Source organism: Capsicum annuum, unplaced genomic scaffold (genome assembly GCF_002878395.1).
Source record: "Capsicum annuum cultivar UCD-10X-F1 unplaced genomic scaffold, UCD10Xv1.1 ctg2759, whole genome shotgun sequence".
NCBI lineage: Eukaryota > Viridiplantae > Streptophyta > Magnoliopsida > Solanales > Solanaceae > Capsicum > Capsicum annuum.
In genome coordinates, this window is record NW_025833971.1 from 409,984 (window position 1) to 429,890 (window position 19,907).

The 19,907-nt window shown below is 39.0% G+C and overlaps 1 protein-coding gene across 2 annotated transcripts; it reads right to left on the bottom strand.

Moving 5' to 3' along the window:
- Positions 1 to 406: 406 nt before the first annotated feature.
- LOC107852051 (cytochrome c oxidase subunit 5b-1, mitochondrial) lies at positions 407 to 18,029 on the bottom strand. 2 transcript variants are annotated; one of them, XM_016697102.2, is made up of 6 exons: positions 17,459 to 18,029; positions 16,996 to 17,075; positions 16,826 to 16,876; positions 1,365 to 1,431; positions 1,139 to 1,218; positions 407 to 692 (listed from the first exon to the last, which is right to left on the bottom strand). In XM_016697102.2, exons 1-6 carry the CDS (start codon positions 17,643 to 17,645, stop codon positions 627 to 629), a joined length of 531 nt encoding a protein of 176 aa, XP_016552588.1. In that variant the 5' UTR covers positions 17,646 to 18,029; the 3' UTR covers positions 407 to 626. The 2 variants fall into 2 exon arrangements, with proteins under 2 accessions (XP_016552588.1, XP_016552589.1); XM_016697103.2 differs by lacking the exon at positions 16,826 to 16,876 and having other exon boundaries at positions 17,459 to 17,825.
- Between the last annotated feature and the right edge of the window lie 1,878 nt (positions 18,030 to 19,907).

A 19,907-nucleotide genomic window follows, 5' to 3' on the forward strand; every position in this document is an offset into this window, starting at 1 on the left:
GAACATTAACCTGCTTCCCAAGCAGACCACCCGCAGCTTCTCAACTGCACCAACACATCCAGAACTAATAGCTCATAATGAAAATCAGACAGCACAGATTCAGAATTTACTCAGGATGAGTGAAGTGAAATATCATTCAACAATTCAATCTTGCTCTAGATACAAAAACAAACGGAGATCTGCTCATCTTTGTCAAGCATAACTCTCCAGTTTCCTATCCCTTTTTTATTAGGAACCACAGGAACGCCGTTGTCAATTGGCACCCCAAAAGTATGCGTACCGGCAGCTAGTTGTGAAGAAACAGCATAAGGCTAAAGTCCAAGAAACTTCAACGTGCACACTCCAAAACACGAAAGGAACAATTACAAAAGAATTAACCTGTATACATTGATTATTTAACTATGCATTTAAAAAAACTCGGTCTATATTTCAAGTAGACCACATGTCCATTGTAAAAAATATATAAGCAAAAATATTCAACTTCACTGCTGCTATAGCAACCATAAGAACAATAATCCAGTAAAGGCAAAGAAAGAACACATTTCTGAATCATCAGTTTGTAAAAATGAGTAATCTCTCATTGTCTGAGCCAAATTTATTCCGATAAAAAATTGCAAGACAAACTATCAGTGATGACCTTCATCATCACTGCCATGTCCATCAGGAGGTCCTCCAGGTCCAACCACCTCCAACTGCAATAGAAGAAACCATTTAGTATGAAAATAAGTATTTCACACTGAAATTTGCATACAACAACAACAACAAACCCAGTGTATTCCCACATAGTGGGGTCGGGGGGGTAAGATGTACGCAGTCCATACCACTACTTTAGGAGAAGTAGAAATTTGCATACCATCTTGAATTAAGTTATCAATTTATGGAGTTAGCACCACCCTTGAACAATTGAGAACTACAATTAGTGCTTTGCAGCTAAGCAATAGCCAATCCAGGGGAAAAAGTCTCTTTATGAACCGAGGAAACATTAATCTACACTTCTACACCATTAGAATGTAAAACGGGCCTATTTTGACATATACAACACCAACAATAAGTTCACATCTACAAAATTCACTAACATCCTCCAAAATAATCAGATTTAGAAAAGAGGAGTACATGAATCAATGGATACTTTACTTACCTCAAAATACTGTGAGCATACTGGACATTCATGTGGCTTACCCTTCTCAAGCCAGAACCAAACAACATCATGCTCATCTTCTGTTGAATTAGATATAGAAAACGAGGGAGGGCATTAATAGAAACCAACTAAAAAGATGGAGTCAACTGGCTAGAGAAATAAATGTATGATGGAAACACTTCCAAATAAATAATGGATACTTTGCAGATAAATAATGGAGACTTACCTCCTTCATCTCCGGGGCATCCGACAATTCTTCTATCAAAGTAGGATTTGACAATAGCAGGCGCCTCCTACAATATAAAATATACAAAGATTTGATCATATTTTTATGCATCAAACTTGAAACATAACTGAAAACAAATATAATTGCTTAATGCAGACATATAATCTTGAATCGTTCATCAGCCACAAGAATGAACAATTTATCATCTTATGTTCATTTTAGTCTTGTTATTAATTACTAGTCACTATTCAATGCATTTTACAAACACGCCGTTCTCTCCCTCTTCCATTAACATTCACAAACACTCCAGTGAAGGACCCTTAAAGTTCTTTTCGACTGACCGGCCGACGCCGGAGACGGCGTAGACGCGCCAGCTAAAAGTAAGGGTTGCCCTCTTTGCCTCTCTCCCCCCAGTTCTCTCCAGCTCCTCTCTCTCCCTTCCCCTTCTTTGCCATCTCGTCACTGCTATCGCCAGCGAGATTAGGGTTTCCGCCGGCTCGACTCCGGCGATGGTATAAATGTGCAGTATCGGCCAAATCAGGTGGTACGACGACAGTCGGCCACCAGAGCCCAGATTCCGGTAACAACCAGAAGCCGCTCCGGCGACCGCTTTCCGGCGACGCTATTTTCAACAACCAACTTCGAAATCAAAATTGCCGATACCAGCAGCACGCAGGAGTACCCCGGTGACATCTGAACTTTGATATTTTTAGCTACTTTTTACTAGTTACTATTTACCATTTCGTTTCTTTGTATTGTTCTGTTTCTTGTGATTATAGTTGTGACTGGCTGCTTTCGCTTATTGGTGGATATTTGTTGTGTTGTTCTAGCTGCTAGGCCGGATAGTATATTTTGTGCGTGCCTGCTGTTTCCCTACTGCTTTCCTGTTTTCCTGTTTTCCTACTGTTGCTTTGTTTTGTTTGTCTGTCGGTTTGGGGCTTTGTTTCGGTTCTTAAGTGGTGACTGTAGGGGTTGATGGTGGAATAGGGTCATGTCCGAGGGGGTTGGGGTTGGGGGCGATTGTGGGTAGGGGTGAAGAGAGGAGGGCAGGGGTGGGTGTGGGTGTGGGATCTAGGTCGGGTGTTAGGGCTGGTGTGGTGAGGGGTGGTAGAGGTAGGCGAGAGGCGAGAGAAAATGGGTTGAGGGTAGGGTCTTGGAACATAGAGACGGATAAGTCCGTAGAGCTGGTAAAGATTCTTAAGAAGAGAAGGATTAATATTGCGTGTGTTTAGGACACTAAGTGGATAGGGTCTAAGGCTAGGGATATGGATGGGTATAAGCTGTGGTACCAGGGAGTGTGGTACCAGGGAGTGACAGGCGTCGGAATGGAGCGGGGATCTTAGTGGATGAGGAGCTTAGGGGGCAGGGGGCAGGTGGTGGAGGTTAAGAGGGTCAGTGATAGGCTGATAACGATTAAGTTGGTCATTGGGGGGCTTACGTTGTATGTGTGTAGTGTTTATGCGCCGCAGGTGGGCTTGGAAGAGCAGGTGAAAGAGAAGTTTTGGGAGGCTTTGGACGAGGTGGTGAGAAGTGTGCCTAGCTCGGAGAAAATTGTCATAGCAGGGGACTTCAATGGGCACATTGGGGTTTTGTCGGGAGGTTATGATGATGTGCATGGAGGTTTTGGTTTCGGTGATAGAAATGATGAGGGAGCTGCTCTGTTGGATTTTGTGAGGGTCTTTGGGCTGGTGGTGGTGAATTCAAGTTTTCCGAAGAAGGAGGATCACCTAATTACCTTCCGCAGCGCGATAGCCAAGACTCAGATTGACTTTCTGCTGCTTAGGAAGGGGGATAGGGTTTTATGTAAGGATTGTAAAGTCATTCCGAGTGAGCATCTTTCGACCCAGCACAGGCTGCTGGTGATGGACTTGATTATCAAGAAGAGCAAGAAAAAAAGGGTCGGGGAAGGTCGGCCTAGAATTAAGTGGGGTGGCTTAACGCTAGGTAGTGCGCTAGAGATAGAGAAGAAAGTGGCGGGATTGGGGGTGTGCGAGTGTAGGGGGACATGGATGTTGTGTGGGATAGGGTTGCCAGTTGCAGAAGAAAGTGGCGGGATTGGGGGTGTGCGAGTGTAGGGGGACATGGATGTTGTGTGGGATAGGGCTGCCAGTTGCATCACGGAGACTGCTAGAGAAGTATCGGGTGTTTCGAGGGGTCGGGCAAGACGATATAAAGGGGACTGGTGGTGGAACGAAGAAGTTAAGAAGAAAGTGGAGATTAAGAAGGGGGCGTATGTTATGTTGATTAAGAGTAAAGATGCAGAGGAAAAACGGGTGAATAGGGAGGTCTACAAAGTAGCAAGGAAGGATGCTAAGTTAGCAGTTACGGCTGCTAAGACAGTAGTGTTTGAGAGCTTGTATGCGGGGTTAGAAGAGAAAGCCGGGGAAAATAGGTTGTATAGGCTTGCTAAGGCTAGGGAGCGGAAGGGTCGGAACCTCAATCAAGTGAAGTGCATTAATGGGGAGGATGGTAGAGTTCTGGTGGAGGATATTAACATTAAGAAGAGATGGCAGGAGTATTCTCATAGGCTTTTGAACGAAGAGGGGGACAGAGGCATTGAGTTGGGGGAGTTGGAGCACTCGGAGGAGAGTCGTGATTTCAATTATTGTAGACGTTTTAAGGTTGAAGAGGTCAGAAAGGCTCTTCATAGGATGCGGAGGGAAAGGGCGACGAGGCCTGACGAGATTTCAGTGGATTTTTGGAAGTTTATAGGTGGGGCAGGTTTAAGGTGGTTGACTGATTTGTTTAACGACATTTTCAAGACAGCGAGAATGCCTGAGGCGTGGAGGTGGAGTACGATGATTCCATTATATAAAAACAAGGGTGACATTCAAAGTTGCACCAACTATAGGGGTATCAAGCTGTTGAGTCATACTATGAAGATTTCGGAGAGGGTGGTCGACCGGAGATTGAGGAGGGTCATATCCATTTCGGAGAATCAGTTTGATATTATGCATGGCCTCTCGACGACAGAGACAATCCACCTAGTGAGGAGATTGGTGGAGCAGTATAGGAAAAGGAAAAGGAATTTGCACATGGTATTCATTAACCTGGAGAAGGCGTATGACAAAGTCCCTAGGGAGGTTCTTTGGAGATGCTTAGAGGTAAGAGGAGTCCCGGTGGCGTACATCAGAGCTATTAAGGACATGTATGATGGAGGGAAGACCCAGGTGAGAATGGGGGAAGGAACTCAGAGCATTTTCCGGTCGAGATAGGGTTGCATCAAGGTTCGTCTCTTAGTCCGTTCATGTTTGCGGTGGTGATGGCCGTGTTGACGCAGAGTATTCAAAGGGAGGTGCCTTAGTGTATGTTGTTTGCGGATGATGTATATTGAGTGATGAGACGCGAGGGGGAATGAAAAATTGAAGGTTTGGAGGCAAATCCTTGAATCTAGGGGGTTCAGGTTGAGTAGGTCCAAGACGGAGTATATGGAATGCAAGTTTAGTGACTTGAGGCAGAAGGACGATGTGGTGGAGAGGTTGGATTTTCAGGATGTTTGTAAGAAGGATAGTTTTAAGTATCTTGGAACTATGATCCAGGGATATGGCGAGATTGATGAGGATGTCTCTAACCGTATTGGAGCAGGTTGGTTGAAGTGGAGGCTCGCCTCGGGAGTGTTGTTTGATAAGAAGGTGCCCCTTAAGCTTAAAGGCAAATTCTACAAAGTGGCAGTCCGTCCAGCCATGCTGCAATGGAGCAGAGTGTTGGCCAGTCAAGAACTCCCACATTCAAAAAGTGAAGTGGCGGAAATGAGAATGTTGCGTTGGATGTTCGGGCTTACTAGAGGGGATAGAGTTAGGAATGAGATAATCTGGGAGAAGTGGGAGTGGCTTCGGTGGAGGACAAGATGCGGGAGAGAAAGCTGAGATGGTTTGGGCATGTGATGAAGAGAGGCATGGATGCCCCAGTTCGTAAGTGTGAGAGGCTAGCATTGGATGGCTTCAGGAGAAGGAGAGGTAGGCCGAAGAAATACTGAAGGGAAGTGATTAGACATGACATGGAGCAGCTTTAGCTTACTGAGGACATGACCCTAGATAGGAAGGTGTGGAGGTCGCGGATAAGGGTAGAAGGCTAGGATAAGTGCGTAGGTTATAGCAAGTAGTTAGAAGAGCTCATGTATAGCCAGGTTAGTAATCCTAGAACTGTATCCAGCCCGTAGTCAGGAGGGTTTGGGTGTGGTGGGTGTCTTTGGTCTGTGAGTGTATGTTGCTACTAGGTGGGTGTCCTATTTCAGATGTCCTATTTCTCATCTCTTATTGCATATTCCGCTTATTTATCTTATGTCGTATTGCTCTGATTTTTATTTTATTATATCTTATTCCTTATTTATGTTATGACATCCATCCTACTTCATGTTTCATTACACTCTTGTTTACTATCCTTTTATCTTGAGTCGAGGGTCTATCGGAAACAACTTCTCTACTTCTTCGAAGGTAGCGGTATGAACTGCGTACATTTTACCCTCTCCAGACCCCACTTTGTGGGAATACACTGGGTTTGTTGTTGTTGTTGTTCATCAGCCACAAAACAACATACCTAGTGTAATGCACAACAAGTGGAGTCTAGGAAGGGTAGGATGACTGTATACCTTTTTGTGAGGCAGAAAAGTTCCCGATAGACCCTCAATTCAAAAGGAATGTTATCGAAGCAAAATTACGAGAAAAATATAACCACCAAAAAGTAAGATACAATGCAAATGAACCAACAAATAGTACCACATAGAAAAATAGGAGACTACTTAGCTAATCAAATAATACTCTACCAATTGCAAAAAGAGGGTCGGGGGGGGGGGGGGGGGGGGGGAGGGTTAGCCCACTACCTCCCCACACATAAAGTGCGACAACATCCCCAACCGACGAACCTTCTCCCTAATCCTCAAGCTACATACCTTACTATCTAGGGTCACATCCTCAATAAGTTGGAGATGTGTCAAGTCCTGTCTAATAACCTTTCCCAAGTTCTTTTTCAACCTATCTTTACCTCTCTCAACTCCTGCTACAGTCAACCTCTCACACCTCCAAATTGGTGCATCTTCGCACCTCCTCTTCACATGCTCGAATCACCTCAGTCGCTTCCCTCGTCTTGTCCAGCCACAAAAGTCACTCCCGCCTTGTTCTGAATAACTTTATTTCTAATCATATCTCCTGGTGTACCCACACATCCATACGAGAATCTCTTTCATCTTTTAAACATGGGCTTTCTTGCCAGGCCAACATTATGCCCATACAACAATGTTGGTCTAACCATCACTTTGTAGAACTTACCTTCAATCCTCGGCAACATATTCCTATCGTAAAGTACCTCAAAAGAGAGCCTCTATTTCACCCACCTCGCATGCAACATCATCCTTAATCTCTCTAACTCCTTGGATATAAACCCTAAGGTACTTGAAACTTCTTCTATGAGGTATGACTTGTGCATCTCCTCACTTGTATCTCCGCCTCACGAATTGTCTCATTGAATTTGCACTCCAAGTACTCTATCTTAGTCTTGCTTAACTTGAGCCCTTAGGAACCATTTGGTTATAGGATAAGACCAAAGTTGATACATGAATAACTTGTTTATTCATGTATTAATTTTATACAATGTTTGGTTTGGAAATAGGATAAAAGTTATGTATTAATCTTATTACAATGTTTGGTCCAAATGTTGTATAAAAGTTATTCATGTATTAATTTTAGACAATGCATTAATTTTAGTAATCCTACATAATTAATACTTACATAACTTATGAGGAAATCTATATATAATTTTATGTGGGATAGAAGGTGAAATAAGTTAAGCGCGTATTAGTTATAAATAGATTAAATAATAAAAGAAAACATTTACCCCTGTCAATTTACTTTTAAAATCTCTTTTTATTTTTTTAATTAATGATTGAATTTTTATTTCTTCTACCCCGCACCAGCCCTCAATCCAGTGTTGAGAGGCTATTAAATCTTGTAAAAAAATTTCATGGGTACTATTAATATCTTTTAAAAAAAAAAAGGAAAAAGGTCGAAAATAGCCCTCTACTTTGATTAATTGGTTAAATTTACCCTCTGTCATAATATGAGGCTAAATCTACCATTAGTGTTATCAAACTTAACAAAATTGCCCTTTTATTAGATGGAATCCATCCAAAATACAACAACATACCCAGTGTATTCCCACCTAGTGGGGTCTGGGGAGGATAGAGTGTACGCAGATCATACCACTATCTCAGGTGAAGTAGAGAGGCTGTTTTCGATAGACAGTCGACTTAGAACCAATAACAGTACAGCAAATATAAATGCATATAAACTTGTACAGGCAAAATAAACTAACAACACTAGCCACCAGACAATACTAAAAACTATATATCCGAAACCATAGACAGCACTCCACCCACGAACAAGAAACAAATAAAGAACGCCCCCTACTGTTACCGACGCACTCCCACCCCCTAACTCTCTACCCTAATCCGCATCCTTCACACCTTCCTATCAAGGGTCATGTCCTCCATAAGCTGTAACTGCTCCATATCATGCCTAATCAGCTTCTTCCAATATTTCTTCGTCCTACCTCTACCTCGCCTAAAATCATCCATAGTCAATGCTCACACCTCCGCACTGGAGCATCAGAACCCTTCCTCATCACGTGCCCGAACCAACGTAACCTCACTTTTCGCATCTTGACCTTCACCGAAGCCACTCCCACCTTCTCCCGAATAATCATATTTCTCACCCTATCTTTCTTGGTATGACCACACATCCATCACAACATCCTCATCTCTGCCACCTTTTAACTTTTGAATGTGAGAATTCTTAACTAGCCAACACTCCGTTCCATACAACATAGCCAGTCGGACTGCCATCCAAAATAACTGATTTTAATTAACCTAACCATTTCCTTTATCTAATCTATCTTTAACCATTCAAACCCGCCTAATTAACTTAACTCGCTTCCCTCATACGAGTCAAATGGCCATCTTAATTTTTGATGCCATCATTAGAGGCCAACACTTGAAGAATCCGACTTTGACCACATTGAAGGCTCAAGAGCATGCATAGGGAAACCATTTTGGGCACTCAATGGAGCAATGCCGTGTGCAGAAGGTTTCTTAGGAAACTTGTCTTAATGAAGCACCCGAGAGACTCAAGTGTTGAAGAATAATTGTGAAGGCCAAATCTGAATGGTTAAAGACAGATTAGATAAGGGAAATGGTTAGGTTAATTAAAATCAGTTAATTTGGATGGCAGTCCGACCGACTATGATGTATGAAGCAGAGTATTGACCTGTTAAGAACTCTTACATTCAAAAGTTAAAGGTGGCGGAGAGGAGGAAGTTGTGATGAATGTGTGGCCTTACCAGGAAAGATAGGGTGAGGAATGAGATTATTCGGGAGAAGAATGGAGTGGCTTCTATTCGGGAGGTTGGAGTGGCTTCGGTGAAAAACAAGATGAGAGAAGTGAGGTTACATTAGTTTGGGCACGTGATGAGGAGGGGCTCGGGTGCTCCAATATGGAAGTGTGAGACACTAGCTATGGATAGTTTCAGGCAGGGTAGAGGTAGCTCAAACAAAATATCGAAATGAGGTCATTAGGAATGATATGGAGCAATTATAGCTAACGAAGGACATGACCCTTGATATGAAGGTGTGGAGAACGCAGATTAGAGTAGAAGGTTAGGGGGTAATAGTGCGTCAGTAACAGTAGGGGAGAGTACTTTGTTTGTGTCTGAAGTTTCTTTTTAGTAGTGCTTAAGTGATGTATATGATTTCGAATAGATAGTTTATAGTATTATCTTATGGCTGTATTGTTTCTTGTATTAGCTAGCAGTGTTAGTTTATTTTGCATACTGTATTAGTTTATATGCATTTATGTTTTGTGTTTGTTATACTGCTATTGGTCCTGAGCCGGGGATTTATCGGAAACAGTTTCTCTACTTCACATGAGATAATGATATGGTTAGCGTACACTTTACCCTCCCGGACCCCACTATGTGGGAATACACTGGATATGTTGTTGTTGTAGTAGTAGTAACTTTGCATTATATCCAAAATAGTACTTAGTAATGAAACTGTAGGAAATAATGGAGAAAAATTATTATTGAATTGTTGTGTCTACATAATTACATTGACACCCTATTTATAGACACTACATTACAATCCTTTTACAAGTAAGATTTTGTATACTATTCCTATTCCTACTCATATTCTAACACTTCCCCTCAAGTTGGTGCATATAAGTCATATGTACCTAGCTTGAGAACGAGTGAGCGACTTGGTGAAGATATCTGCAAGTTGATCACTTGACTTCACAAATTTTGTAACAATATCTCCCGAGATTCTTTTTCTTGACAAAGTGACAATCAATCTCTATGTGTGTGGTCCTCTCATGGAACACTGGATTAGATACAATATGAAAGACTGCTTGATTATCACATACAAGTTTCCTCTTACTAGTTTCTCCAAGTTTTAGTTCTCTCAGCAATTGTTTGATCCAAACCAGCTCGCAAGTTGCTACAGCCATTGCTCGATTTGCTCGATATTCTGCTTCGGCCCTAGATCGAGCAACCACACTTTGTTTCTTACTCTTCCAGGACACCAATTTACCTCCTACTAAAACACAATATCCAAATGTAGAACGTCTATTAGAGGGTGATCCTGCCCAATCAGCATCTATATATCCAGTGGTATGCTCATGGCCTCGATCCTCGAAGAATAGTCTTGTACCTGGAGATGACTTTATATATCGCAAAATACGAACAACTGCATCCCAATGACTATCACAGGGGGAAGTCATAAACTGACTTACAATACTAACAGAAAAAGAGATGTCAGGTCTAGTACCTTCCAGGATCACTGAGTGGCTCCCCTGTCCTGGCAGAAGTTTAGAAGTTTAGCATTTGGATCCATAGGAGTGTCAATGAGTCGACATCCAATCATTCCCGTGTCCTCAAGAATGTCTAAAGCATACTTGTGTTGAGAAATAACAATACCTAATCTGGACTGAGCAACCTCAATACCTAGAAAGTATTTCAGTCTGCCAAGATCTTTAGTTTGAAAATGTTGAAAGAGATGTTGCTTTAAGTTAGTGATACCATCTTGATCATTGCCAGTGATAACAATGTCGTCAAAATAAACCACCTAATAAATACACAAATTTGGTTCAAAATGGCGATAAAACACTGAATGATCAGCTCCACTATGAATCATGCCAAACTCCTAAATCACTGTGCTAAACTTTCTGAACCAAGCTCGAGGGGACTGTTTCAAACCATAGAGTGACTTGCGTAATCGACAAAAAGGCTACTAGACTCCCCCTGAGCAACAAAACCAGGTGGTTACTCCATATAGACTTCTTCCTCAAGATCACCATGCAGAAAAGCATTCTTAATGTCTAACTGATAAAGAGGCCAATAACGAACGACAGCCATAGCGAGAAAAAGACGGACTGATGCTATTTTAGCGACGGGAGAAAAAGTGTTACTATAATCAAGCCCAAATATCTGTGTATATCCTTTGGCAACAACGCGAGCCTTCAGCCGATCAACCTGACCATCTAGACCAACTTTGACTGTATAAACCCAATGGCAACTAACAGTAGAGTTACCTGCAGGAAGGGAAACAAGCTCCTAAGTACCACTAGTATGTAAAGCAGAAATCTCATCAATCATAGCATGCCTGTAGTCTTAGAGATGGAAATAGAGGACAAAAATGATACAAAAGCATAATGGGGTGATAACAAATGATGATAACTCAAGAAAGTATAATGTGGGTTAGCATTACGAGCGGATGTTATACCTTTTTGAAGTGCAACTGATTGGCTAGAAAGAGGCAGGTCCACAGTAGGGGAAGCGTCAGACACGACATGAATCATCCAGGATTGATGCGGGACGTGGGCGGCGGTGATAAGTCAAAAGTGGTGGCACTGTAGCTGGAGATGGAGAAGTAACCATAGATTCCTCAAAGAAAGGTGTGGGTAAGACTGGAGGTATGGGTAAAACCTTAGAGATATCAAGAATAGCATATTCCACGAGTATCTCCAAACCTTTTACAATAACTACACCTAGGTCGAGATCTTCCAAATTGACCTTCCCCTTGTCGATTCTTCATTAACTCTGACATCTGCATTTATGATCTTCTCATTAAGATTCAAATTTAATCATGAAAAAGAAATACTGCTAGAATTTGATCGGGAAAAAGAAAAGTCGCCAGAGATAAGATCTGATGTACGAAACTTGGAATCAGAAAATAATCATATGAGCAGACTCGGAATAAAAAGGCAAGGCTACTGAAAAAAGGAACTGCCAGAAAAGTCACCGGAACACTGCACGCGCAGGCGCGTAGACTGATGCACAGAGAATTTCTTCCGGCGGCGCATGAGGGCGCGTGTAATGCCTATTCTCGGGGAGTCTGACTGGGGTTTGCTCACCGAGAAATTTCAAACATGATGGTGGAGTTGGTTTGTTTTGAAATACACCGACGAAAAATATATTTATTTGGACAACAACTTCTGTCACCGGAAAACGTTGCAGTGAGAAATAATAGAGAAAAATTATTATTGAATAGTTGTCTACATAATTATATTGACACCCTATTTATAGACACTACATTACAATCCTTTTCTAAGTAGGATTTTGTATACTATTCTTATTCCTACACATATTCTAACAGAAATATGATTTGAAACTCTAGGATGGTCTTATTCCTATTTGTTATGTATCAAGGACATCAACGATAGATATAATATCATTAGAGTAAATCTGATTACACCAAAAAGGCAAAAACAAAGCAATAAGATAAATTTAGCTTAATCTTCTGCAGATCATTCTATATACCCTCATAGAACCTTGAATCTCTCCTTCCACACTATCCACCAAATACATGTCGCGATAAATCTCCATCTATTTTGTCCTTTACTACTGAGCTGGCTTCTTCCCAACTTCCCAAAGATTCTGAAATCTTGCTAGCATGGTCCATGCAATGCCTTTAAAAGTTCAAAATGACACTCAAAATCATGCCTATAACCTTGCAATGTAAGAATAGGTGGTTTACTGTCTCTGCAGTCTCCTTGCACATGAAACATCTAGAGCACAAAAGCATTCCCCTCTTCATCAAATTGTCTAGAGTGAGAGGAAACAAGAGATTCTATAAGGGATTTTATCTTTCCAAATCTGTTTTCATGGCCAATTATGAAACTGAAAATTGGACTAGTTCAATAGATGATATGTTGCATTGACCCTATAGGAGCACTAACTGTTACATTGCCACCAAAGTGTATCTTCACCAGTTTGTAGTCCTGTTAACTGATTGAGAGCACTAAAGAAATCAGCCACTCTTTGGACTTCCCAATCATTTAACTTCCTTCTGAATCTGATATTCCAACATTGAATTGACCACATCTCTGCAACTGAATTGGAACTAGGAAAAGTTAAGTTAAAAATATCTGGGAATGCCACTTTCAAAACACCAACCTCGTGCCAATTATCATTCCAAAAGTTGGTCTTGTTCCCGTCTACAACTCTGATCTTGGAATTACCTTGCAATTCATTCCATAAGAATCTGATAGACTTCCAGAGACTTATGCCATAAGATGTGATAACCTCCTTGGTCATCCAACTATCCTCCTACTCATATTTGGCTTTGAAAACTATTCCCCATAGCTGATGTTGTGCCGAGGTATACTTCCACAACCACTTCATTCTAAGGGCTTCGCTGTGAGCTTTCAGGTTCTGGATTCCCAACCCACTAAACTTCTTGCCACATATAACTGCTCTCCATTTTACCAAATGATACTTTTTCCTTTTTAAGTTTCCATTCCATAAGAAATCCCTCCGAATGTTATCCAACCTATTGATGACCCCTGTAGGAATGGGGAACAAGGAGAGTGGTGTTAATGAGTGTCAATCTCCCCTTGCCAATGACAAATATGTGACGTCCACCTAGCCAATTTATCACACCTTTCAATGACATTGTTCCATATTTCAGTCGACTTTGATTTGGCTCCTAGAGGCATACCCAAATACAAAGGTTGGGTGTTTCCCAACCTCTCCACCCAGAATAGTAGCAAGGAGCTCCATATTAGCCACTTTATTTATAGGATATAGTGCACACTTCCTCCAGTTGATGTGTAGTCCTTAAATACATTAAAAAGGGACAAGAATAATCCTGAGATATCTTAATTGATCCTTATCAGTGCCACAAAAAATAAGTGTATCCACATATTGCAACTGAGACACCTCATGACTCTCTGACGTATTTCTAGCTACTTCAGATCCCCCTATCCATCCATTCACCTTGGTTTTATTAAACATGTTATTAAGTCCTTCCATGGCAATCAAAAAGAGGAAGAGAGACAAAGGATCCCCTTGCCTAAGACTTGTCTAAATCTTACAGAATCCAATTGGATTACCATTTAGAAGAATGGAAAAGCTGACAGTTGAAATACAGAATTTGATCTACTGAAGCCATTTGTGTCCAAATCCCATCTTCTCCATCAAGTGAGTAAGAAGTTCTAGTTCACATGATCATAGGCTTTTTCTATATCTAGTTTAAACAGGATCCCTCACTTCTTATCTTTCATCCTGGAATCCACAACCTCATTGGAGACTAGCACAGCATCCATGATCTGTCTACCTTTGATGAAGGTCATCTGTTGATCATCTACCAATTTAGAAATAACCATCTTCAATCTTTCAGTAAGTACTTTAGAGAACAGTTTGTAGACACTACCAATTAGATGATAGGTCTAAAATCTCTAAGCTCTTTGGCACCTTTCTTCTTTGGGATGAGAGCAATAAAAGTAGCATTGAAGCTTTTTCCAAAGAAACCAAGCTCATGGAAATTGTGAAAAGCCTCCATGATGTCGTGCTTTACAACTTCCCAACAACTGACAAAAAATCCCATAGTATATCCATCTAGCCCTAGCGCCTTGTCGGTAGTTATGTTGCTTGGACTTTTCAAAAATTTCATTGGGCGCCTATCGAATCCTTCAAAATTAGTGTATTTTTGGAGGATACGACACGGGTGTGACAATATTTTTGGAGAGTCCGAGCAACTTAGGTCGGTAGCACATCATTTCAAACATCTGAGCACTTTCTCTTCTTTAAATCTTCCTTGTAGTGTCTTTCTCTTCCCCATTCAAAACAGGACAGCCAGGACATAAGTTGGTAGGCCTCCATTTTGTTCTCCTATAATTGGTTGAAATTTTTACTTTAGTATAAATAACCCCATTTAATGTGGAATAACAATCGCCAACTAGATAATCTCGAGATAAAATAATCAATGACATCCAAAAGCTCTTCTTCCAAAGCATGGAAAGGTTAAAATTGGAACTGAAGCTTTTATCCAAGTTTATTTAGTGTAAAAGCAAATACATATTTTACATTATATCCCACATATCCCATTTTTAATCCTATGAACCAAATATCTACCCAAAAAAAGGATATCAACAATAGTCTCATTATTATTGAATCCTCATATTATAATCTTCAAAATATAATACCGATTTAACTTAATTCGCAAACAAAATGACACTTAGGGTTTAAGAATACAAATATGAACTGAAAGTTTATACAGGAATAAGGTCGAGGTAAGATTAGACAAGATCATGGTGTATAAAAACATATAATCCATATATATGTGTTCAATATTCCATAAGAATGTTGTGATATATGTAACCTAAAGTAGGATTGCTCAAAAATGACACAGTGCTACCAAAGTACTATGTGCTAGATAGCTACCTACCAAAATGAAAGACAAGTTCTATAAAATGATGATGGGAACCAGCAGTTTTATAAAAGAGAGCTGAACATATCCACAAGAAGATTGTCAATGAATTCTTGCAAGTAAAAGTAAATTATTAATGAAGACTCAGTACCAAGCTACAACTGAGACGAACAAAAACTTGAGGATGTTAAAATGAATGTCCACTCACTAAGATCAAGATTAGAAATGATAACATTCTACAACTATAAGTAACATTAGAGGATAAAACACGAAAATGTTGCCTACGATGGTATGACCTCCATATGCACAAACCTCTAGGTGCCACACTATTATATTGAGACATTAAAGAGAAAGAGGTAGACCTAAAATCTCATGGAGAAATTATTACAAATGGCCTGCAATCTCTCAGTAGGCATAGCACATGACCGAACACAATTAGCAGAACATAGTGGACCAAAATATTAACATATGTGATACCAAATAGTAACGATGATTTAGTCATGTTAGTACACTTGCGTTAGCTTTGATGCTAAGAGCTTTGTTTACTGTCAATGCAAAGATAAGCTCAAAATTTAGAAATATTTAGGTTTGGATGAGCCCTTAATCCAATTATTTCTAACTATTGAGTATTGGAATTAACTTGACCAAACGGAGGGAAACAGTGATACAAGATTCATACAACTAACCCAACTAGCTTGGGATTTAGGCAAAGTTTTTGTATATTCAACACATATATTCACTAAGTTGTTGAAGAACGAAGAGGTCGGGTTAGGAATCGAAAACGGGGGGACTTTGCAGTTCCAGCAAATCCTTTTAATCCCTTTCAAATTAAAAGGAAAAAGTGAGTTAATCTCATTTACTTCTCTTCCACTCATGCCATACAACATACAACAACAACATACCCAGTGTATTCCCATATAGTGGGGTCTGGGGAGGGTAGAATGTATGCAGACCATAACACTACCTCCGAAGAAGTAGAGAGGCTGTTTTTGATAGACCCTCAGTTTAGGACCGATAGCAGTATAGCAAATCACAAAACATAAATGCGTATAGACTAGTATAGTATGCAAAATAAACTAACACCGGCATCCACAAAGTAATATAACAACCACCAGATACTACTAAAAAACTATCTAACCGAAAACATAGACATCACTCAACATCCACGAACAAGAAACTTCAAACGCAAATAAAAAAACGCTCCCACCCCCTAACCCTCTACCCCAATCCGCATCCTCCACCCCTTCCTATCAAGGGTCATGTCCTCTGGCAGCTGTAACTGCTCCATACAACATGAACAAAAGTATTCAACAACATACCCAATGTAATCCTACTTGTGGGGACTGGGGAGGGTGATATGTAGGCAGCCTCACCCTTACCTTGTGAAGGTAGAGAGAATACACTGCCCATTTTCATCTTATTTGCTTTCATCTTTAATTGAAATTTTTCAAAAGAACCTAACACTCAGAAGAATACCAAAAACAATGACTACTTCCGAACATTTCCAACTCTGAGTGCACATCATCCATGTCAATAAGAGAATCGCCAATTAAACAATGAACAACGGATACAATCCGCCGTAATCAATTATATCCCTTGTTCATTTTATGATATAGTAATCAATTATTCAATTATGCATCAGATGAGAACAACTATCTGGATATAAGATAAAAAACAATTTCAGTGATCAACAATAATGGTGAAAAAAAGCAACAACCAACAACTTATGCATATTAGAACCCAAAGTTACTTGAAAATCCAGCCTGACCTTTGTTCCAAATGGACCGACGGGAAAGTTAATGTCAAGAATATCCCTTCCCTAAAGAAGCACACAAGAAAAGTAAAAGTCACAAGTAACCACTATCAATGACATCTGAACAATACCACCTAATATCTCTGCTAAAATGCTAAATTGGTAGAACATGGTAGATAACTCACTTGGAGCTCAGCTTCAAGCTCTTCGCGCTCATGGCCAGTTGCAATCGGCATTACATCCTCCACTTTCTTAACAACATTCTCTGTACCACACAACAAAAAATATCCATACTCATTACAATCCATTCAGAATAAAAATGAGCACCATGAGATCTGAGGTTCAACTATACACCAGGTAATTTCTTCCCATAGAACTGTTCTATCCTTGGTGGACAAAGTTACCTTATACTTGTCGCTCATGGGAGGTGGGAGGTGGCAGGTATCTGTAAAATTAGTCAAAGGTGCGCGCAACCTAACTTCGACACCACGGTAATTAAAAAAAAACTAGAAACAAACATTAAATAAACCAATCAAGCCAGTACATCTCAATCGAAAACTAGTTGCACTCCACTATAGAAATCCTCTATATCCATTCCAAGATCTGATTACACTAGGGTTGGGAGTAGAGAGAAGTGCGAAAGGATACCTGACACGGTACTGAAGTGGTGAGGGAAGAACGTGACCGGTGAACGGAACGCAGCCGGAGAAGGAGATGGAGAAGAATAAGAAGAAGAAATGGACGTGGTGGCGGCGGCGGCAAATGAACTGGTTGTTTTAGGAGTGGATCGAAGTAGACTTAGGATTCGTCGATGCGAAGAGAGTTTTCTCGACATTATGTGTTCACTTGGATCGAGACTCCTAATCAACTCTTTATTTCCCTTCTGTTCTCTGCATAGAACTTTTTGCGGAAATGAAATGGCAAATAAGGGTGGCACTGGCCGGAGGCTTCGGCCAAAGTTGACTCGCTCGTGTCGAATTTCTCTCACTGGTGTCTATTGTCCTCCGTTTTCCTTTTCTAATTCAGTAATTCAGTAATTATTAATATTAATAATAACTAGTTTAAAATAAGTATTTTGTATGTGTATATAGTGTTAATTAATAATAAATATATATAAAAATAAATAAATTAGCATAATATATTATATTATTAAATATAACATTTTAACAAATAACGTATTGGATACATATACACATGATAATTCACCACATTTTTTTGTGATATTTGACTCATTCTAGATACACGTATACATGTGAAACTACATTCTTTTCCTTTTATTAAGTATTTTTATAAAAGTAGGTGAACAAAGCGATTTAGATCATTATTGAACCAATACAATCCAGCATTGAGAATTTGTTGGCCTTTTGTTTTTTCTTAATAAGAAAATAATATTATTATTATATTATATGTATTTTTTTTTTGCACCAAAAGTACAATACTTGTGGTCATTTAAACTCAACAAAGAATTGTGCTCAGCTTTTTTTGACTTTTTATTTTTCTCAAAGTGGCTTCCTCTCGCATTTTAATTCTTATTTCACCTAACATCTTTTATTTACAGTTGACGAAATTTAAACTATAAATGAAAAAAGGTCACAAATTTGACCGCTATTACGAATTTGTTGTTCTCAGTACTTTATTATATGAAAGAAGTATAGATGACCTATTATGTAAATAAAAAATGCATTTAAAATTGTATACATTGATATTATAAAAAATATTAACGCACAGATAAGTATTCATAAAGTAACCATAAGTAACTAATCAATCATCATTTTTCATACTACAGAATTAATAGGGTAAAAAAAATTTAGGCGTCTAAGTGTATATATCTTAATTTTTAAAACGATATTACATCATAGAGATAATCAAAAGGGGAGAATCCATTGTCATTCACATACAATTTTTAAAGCTATTAACTAAAAGAAAACGTAAAATTTAATACCTAATTAAATTCAATTTTTTTTAGATTTCTTTACTTTCGTCAATAATGAAGTTTTTGGTATTAACTAAATTCGCTCAATCTCTTAATTCTTAGCTTTTAATAGATATTTAATTTTAAAAAATCACAAAAGAAGAAAAAAATGCAAAATCTCAGCCATGAGGACACACCTAGAGTAACTTTGTCCCCATCGTAATCAAATTTTCATATCTCCTCTTTTACTTCAATTCAATTGTACCTTCATAACAATAAAGAAAAAAAAAATCAGTGATGGTAAAAGAATGTCACATAAGAGTTGATGAAAGAATATAGAAACGTCAACGCATAGATAAGTATTTATAAAGTAATCACAAGTAACCAACCTATCATCATTTTCCATAACACATTACTTAATCCTTAGAACGATATTGTATTATAGAGATAATCAAAAGGGAGAATAAAAAAAATAAGCAAAACCTCAGCCATGAGGATACACCTAGAGTAACTTTGTCCCCAATGTAATTAAATTTTCATTATGTCAAACTCTTACGTCTCTTCCTTAACTTCAATTCAATTGCATCTTCACAACGATAAAGAAATAAGAGAGAGATCAATGATGGTGAAAGAATTAATGACGCATAAGAGTTGATGAAAGAATATAGAAACGTTAATTTTTCTTCACATATGTTTTCAATTTTTTTTTAAAATTCTCCTTCTCATCTATTTTAGGAGTATTTTTTTTATTATAGATAGTAGTACCAGAAAAATCTAAAAAAGGGGGAAAAAATGATACATGCACGATTTATAGCGCAAAGTAACTACTTTGAGAAAGCAAGTAAAAGATTCAATTCATTATCATTGTTTGGACATAGACATAGATTTGTGATTTTGCATAATAAAGACAAGATCAAAAGTGAATTGAGAATTAAGTTTGATCCGCACAATAATGAATTATACTAAAATCTCAACACTCAAGAAAATCACAAAAAAATATGTTAATTTCAACAACTGAAATCTGGCTGATCATCATCAACTATTTTCGCCATAAATTTAAACAATTTGGAATTGCAAACATTTTACTTTACTTTATGATCTTATATTTATATAGGAACAACAAGTCAACAACTATTATTTCCTTATTGTATTTGGTCACAATTATGTATAAAAGTTTACTTGTAA

What these genes read in the sequence shown, in the direction of transcription:
- LOC107852051 (XM_016697102.2), bottom strand. Translation starts at nt 17,645, where the DNA reads ATGTCGAGAAAACTCTCTTCGCATCGACGAATCCTAAGTCTACTTCGA. An exon ending in ATGCCCCGGAGATGAAGGAG is followed by an intron (nt 1,219 to 1,364) that starts GTAAGTCTCCAT and finishes CTAATTCAACAG; the next exon opens with AAGATGAGCATGATGTTGTT. An exon ending in TATGCTCACAGTATTTTGAG is followed by an intron (nt 693 to 1,138) that starts GTAAGTAAAGTA and finishes CTTCTATTGCAG; the next exon opens with TTGGAGGTGGTTGGACCTGG.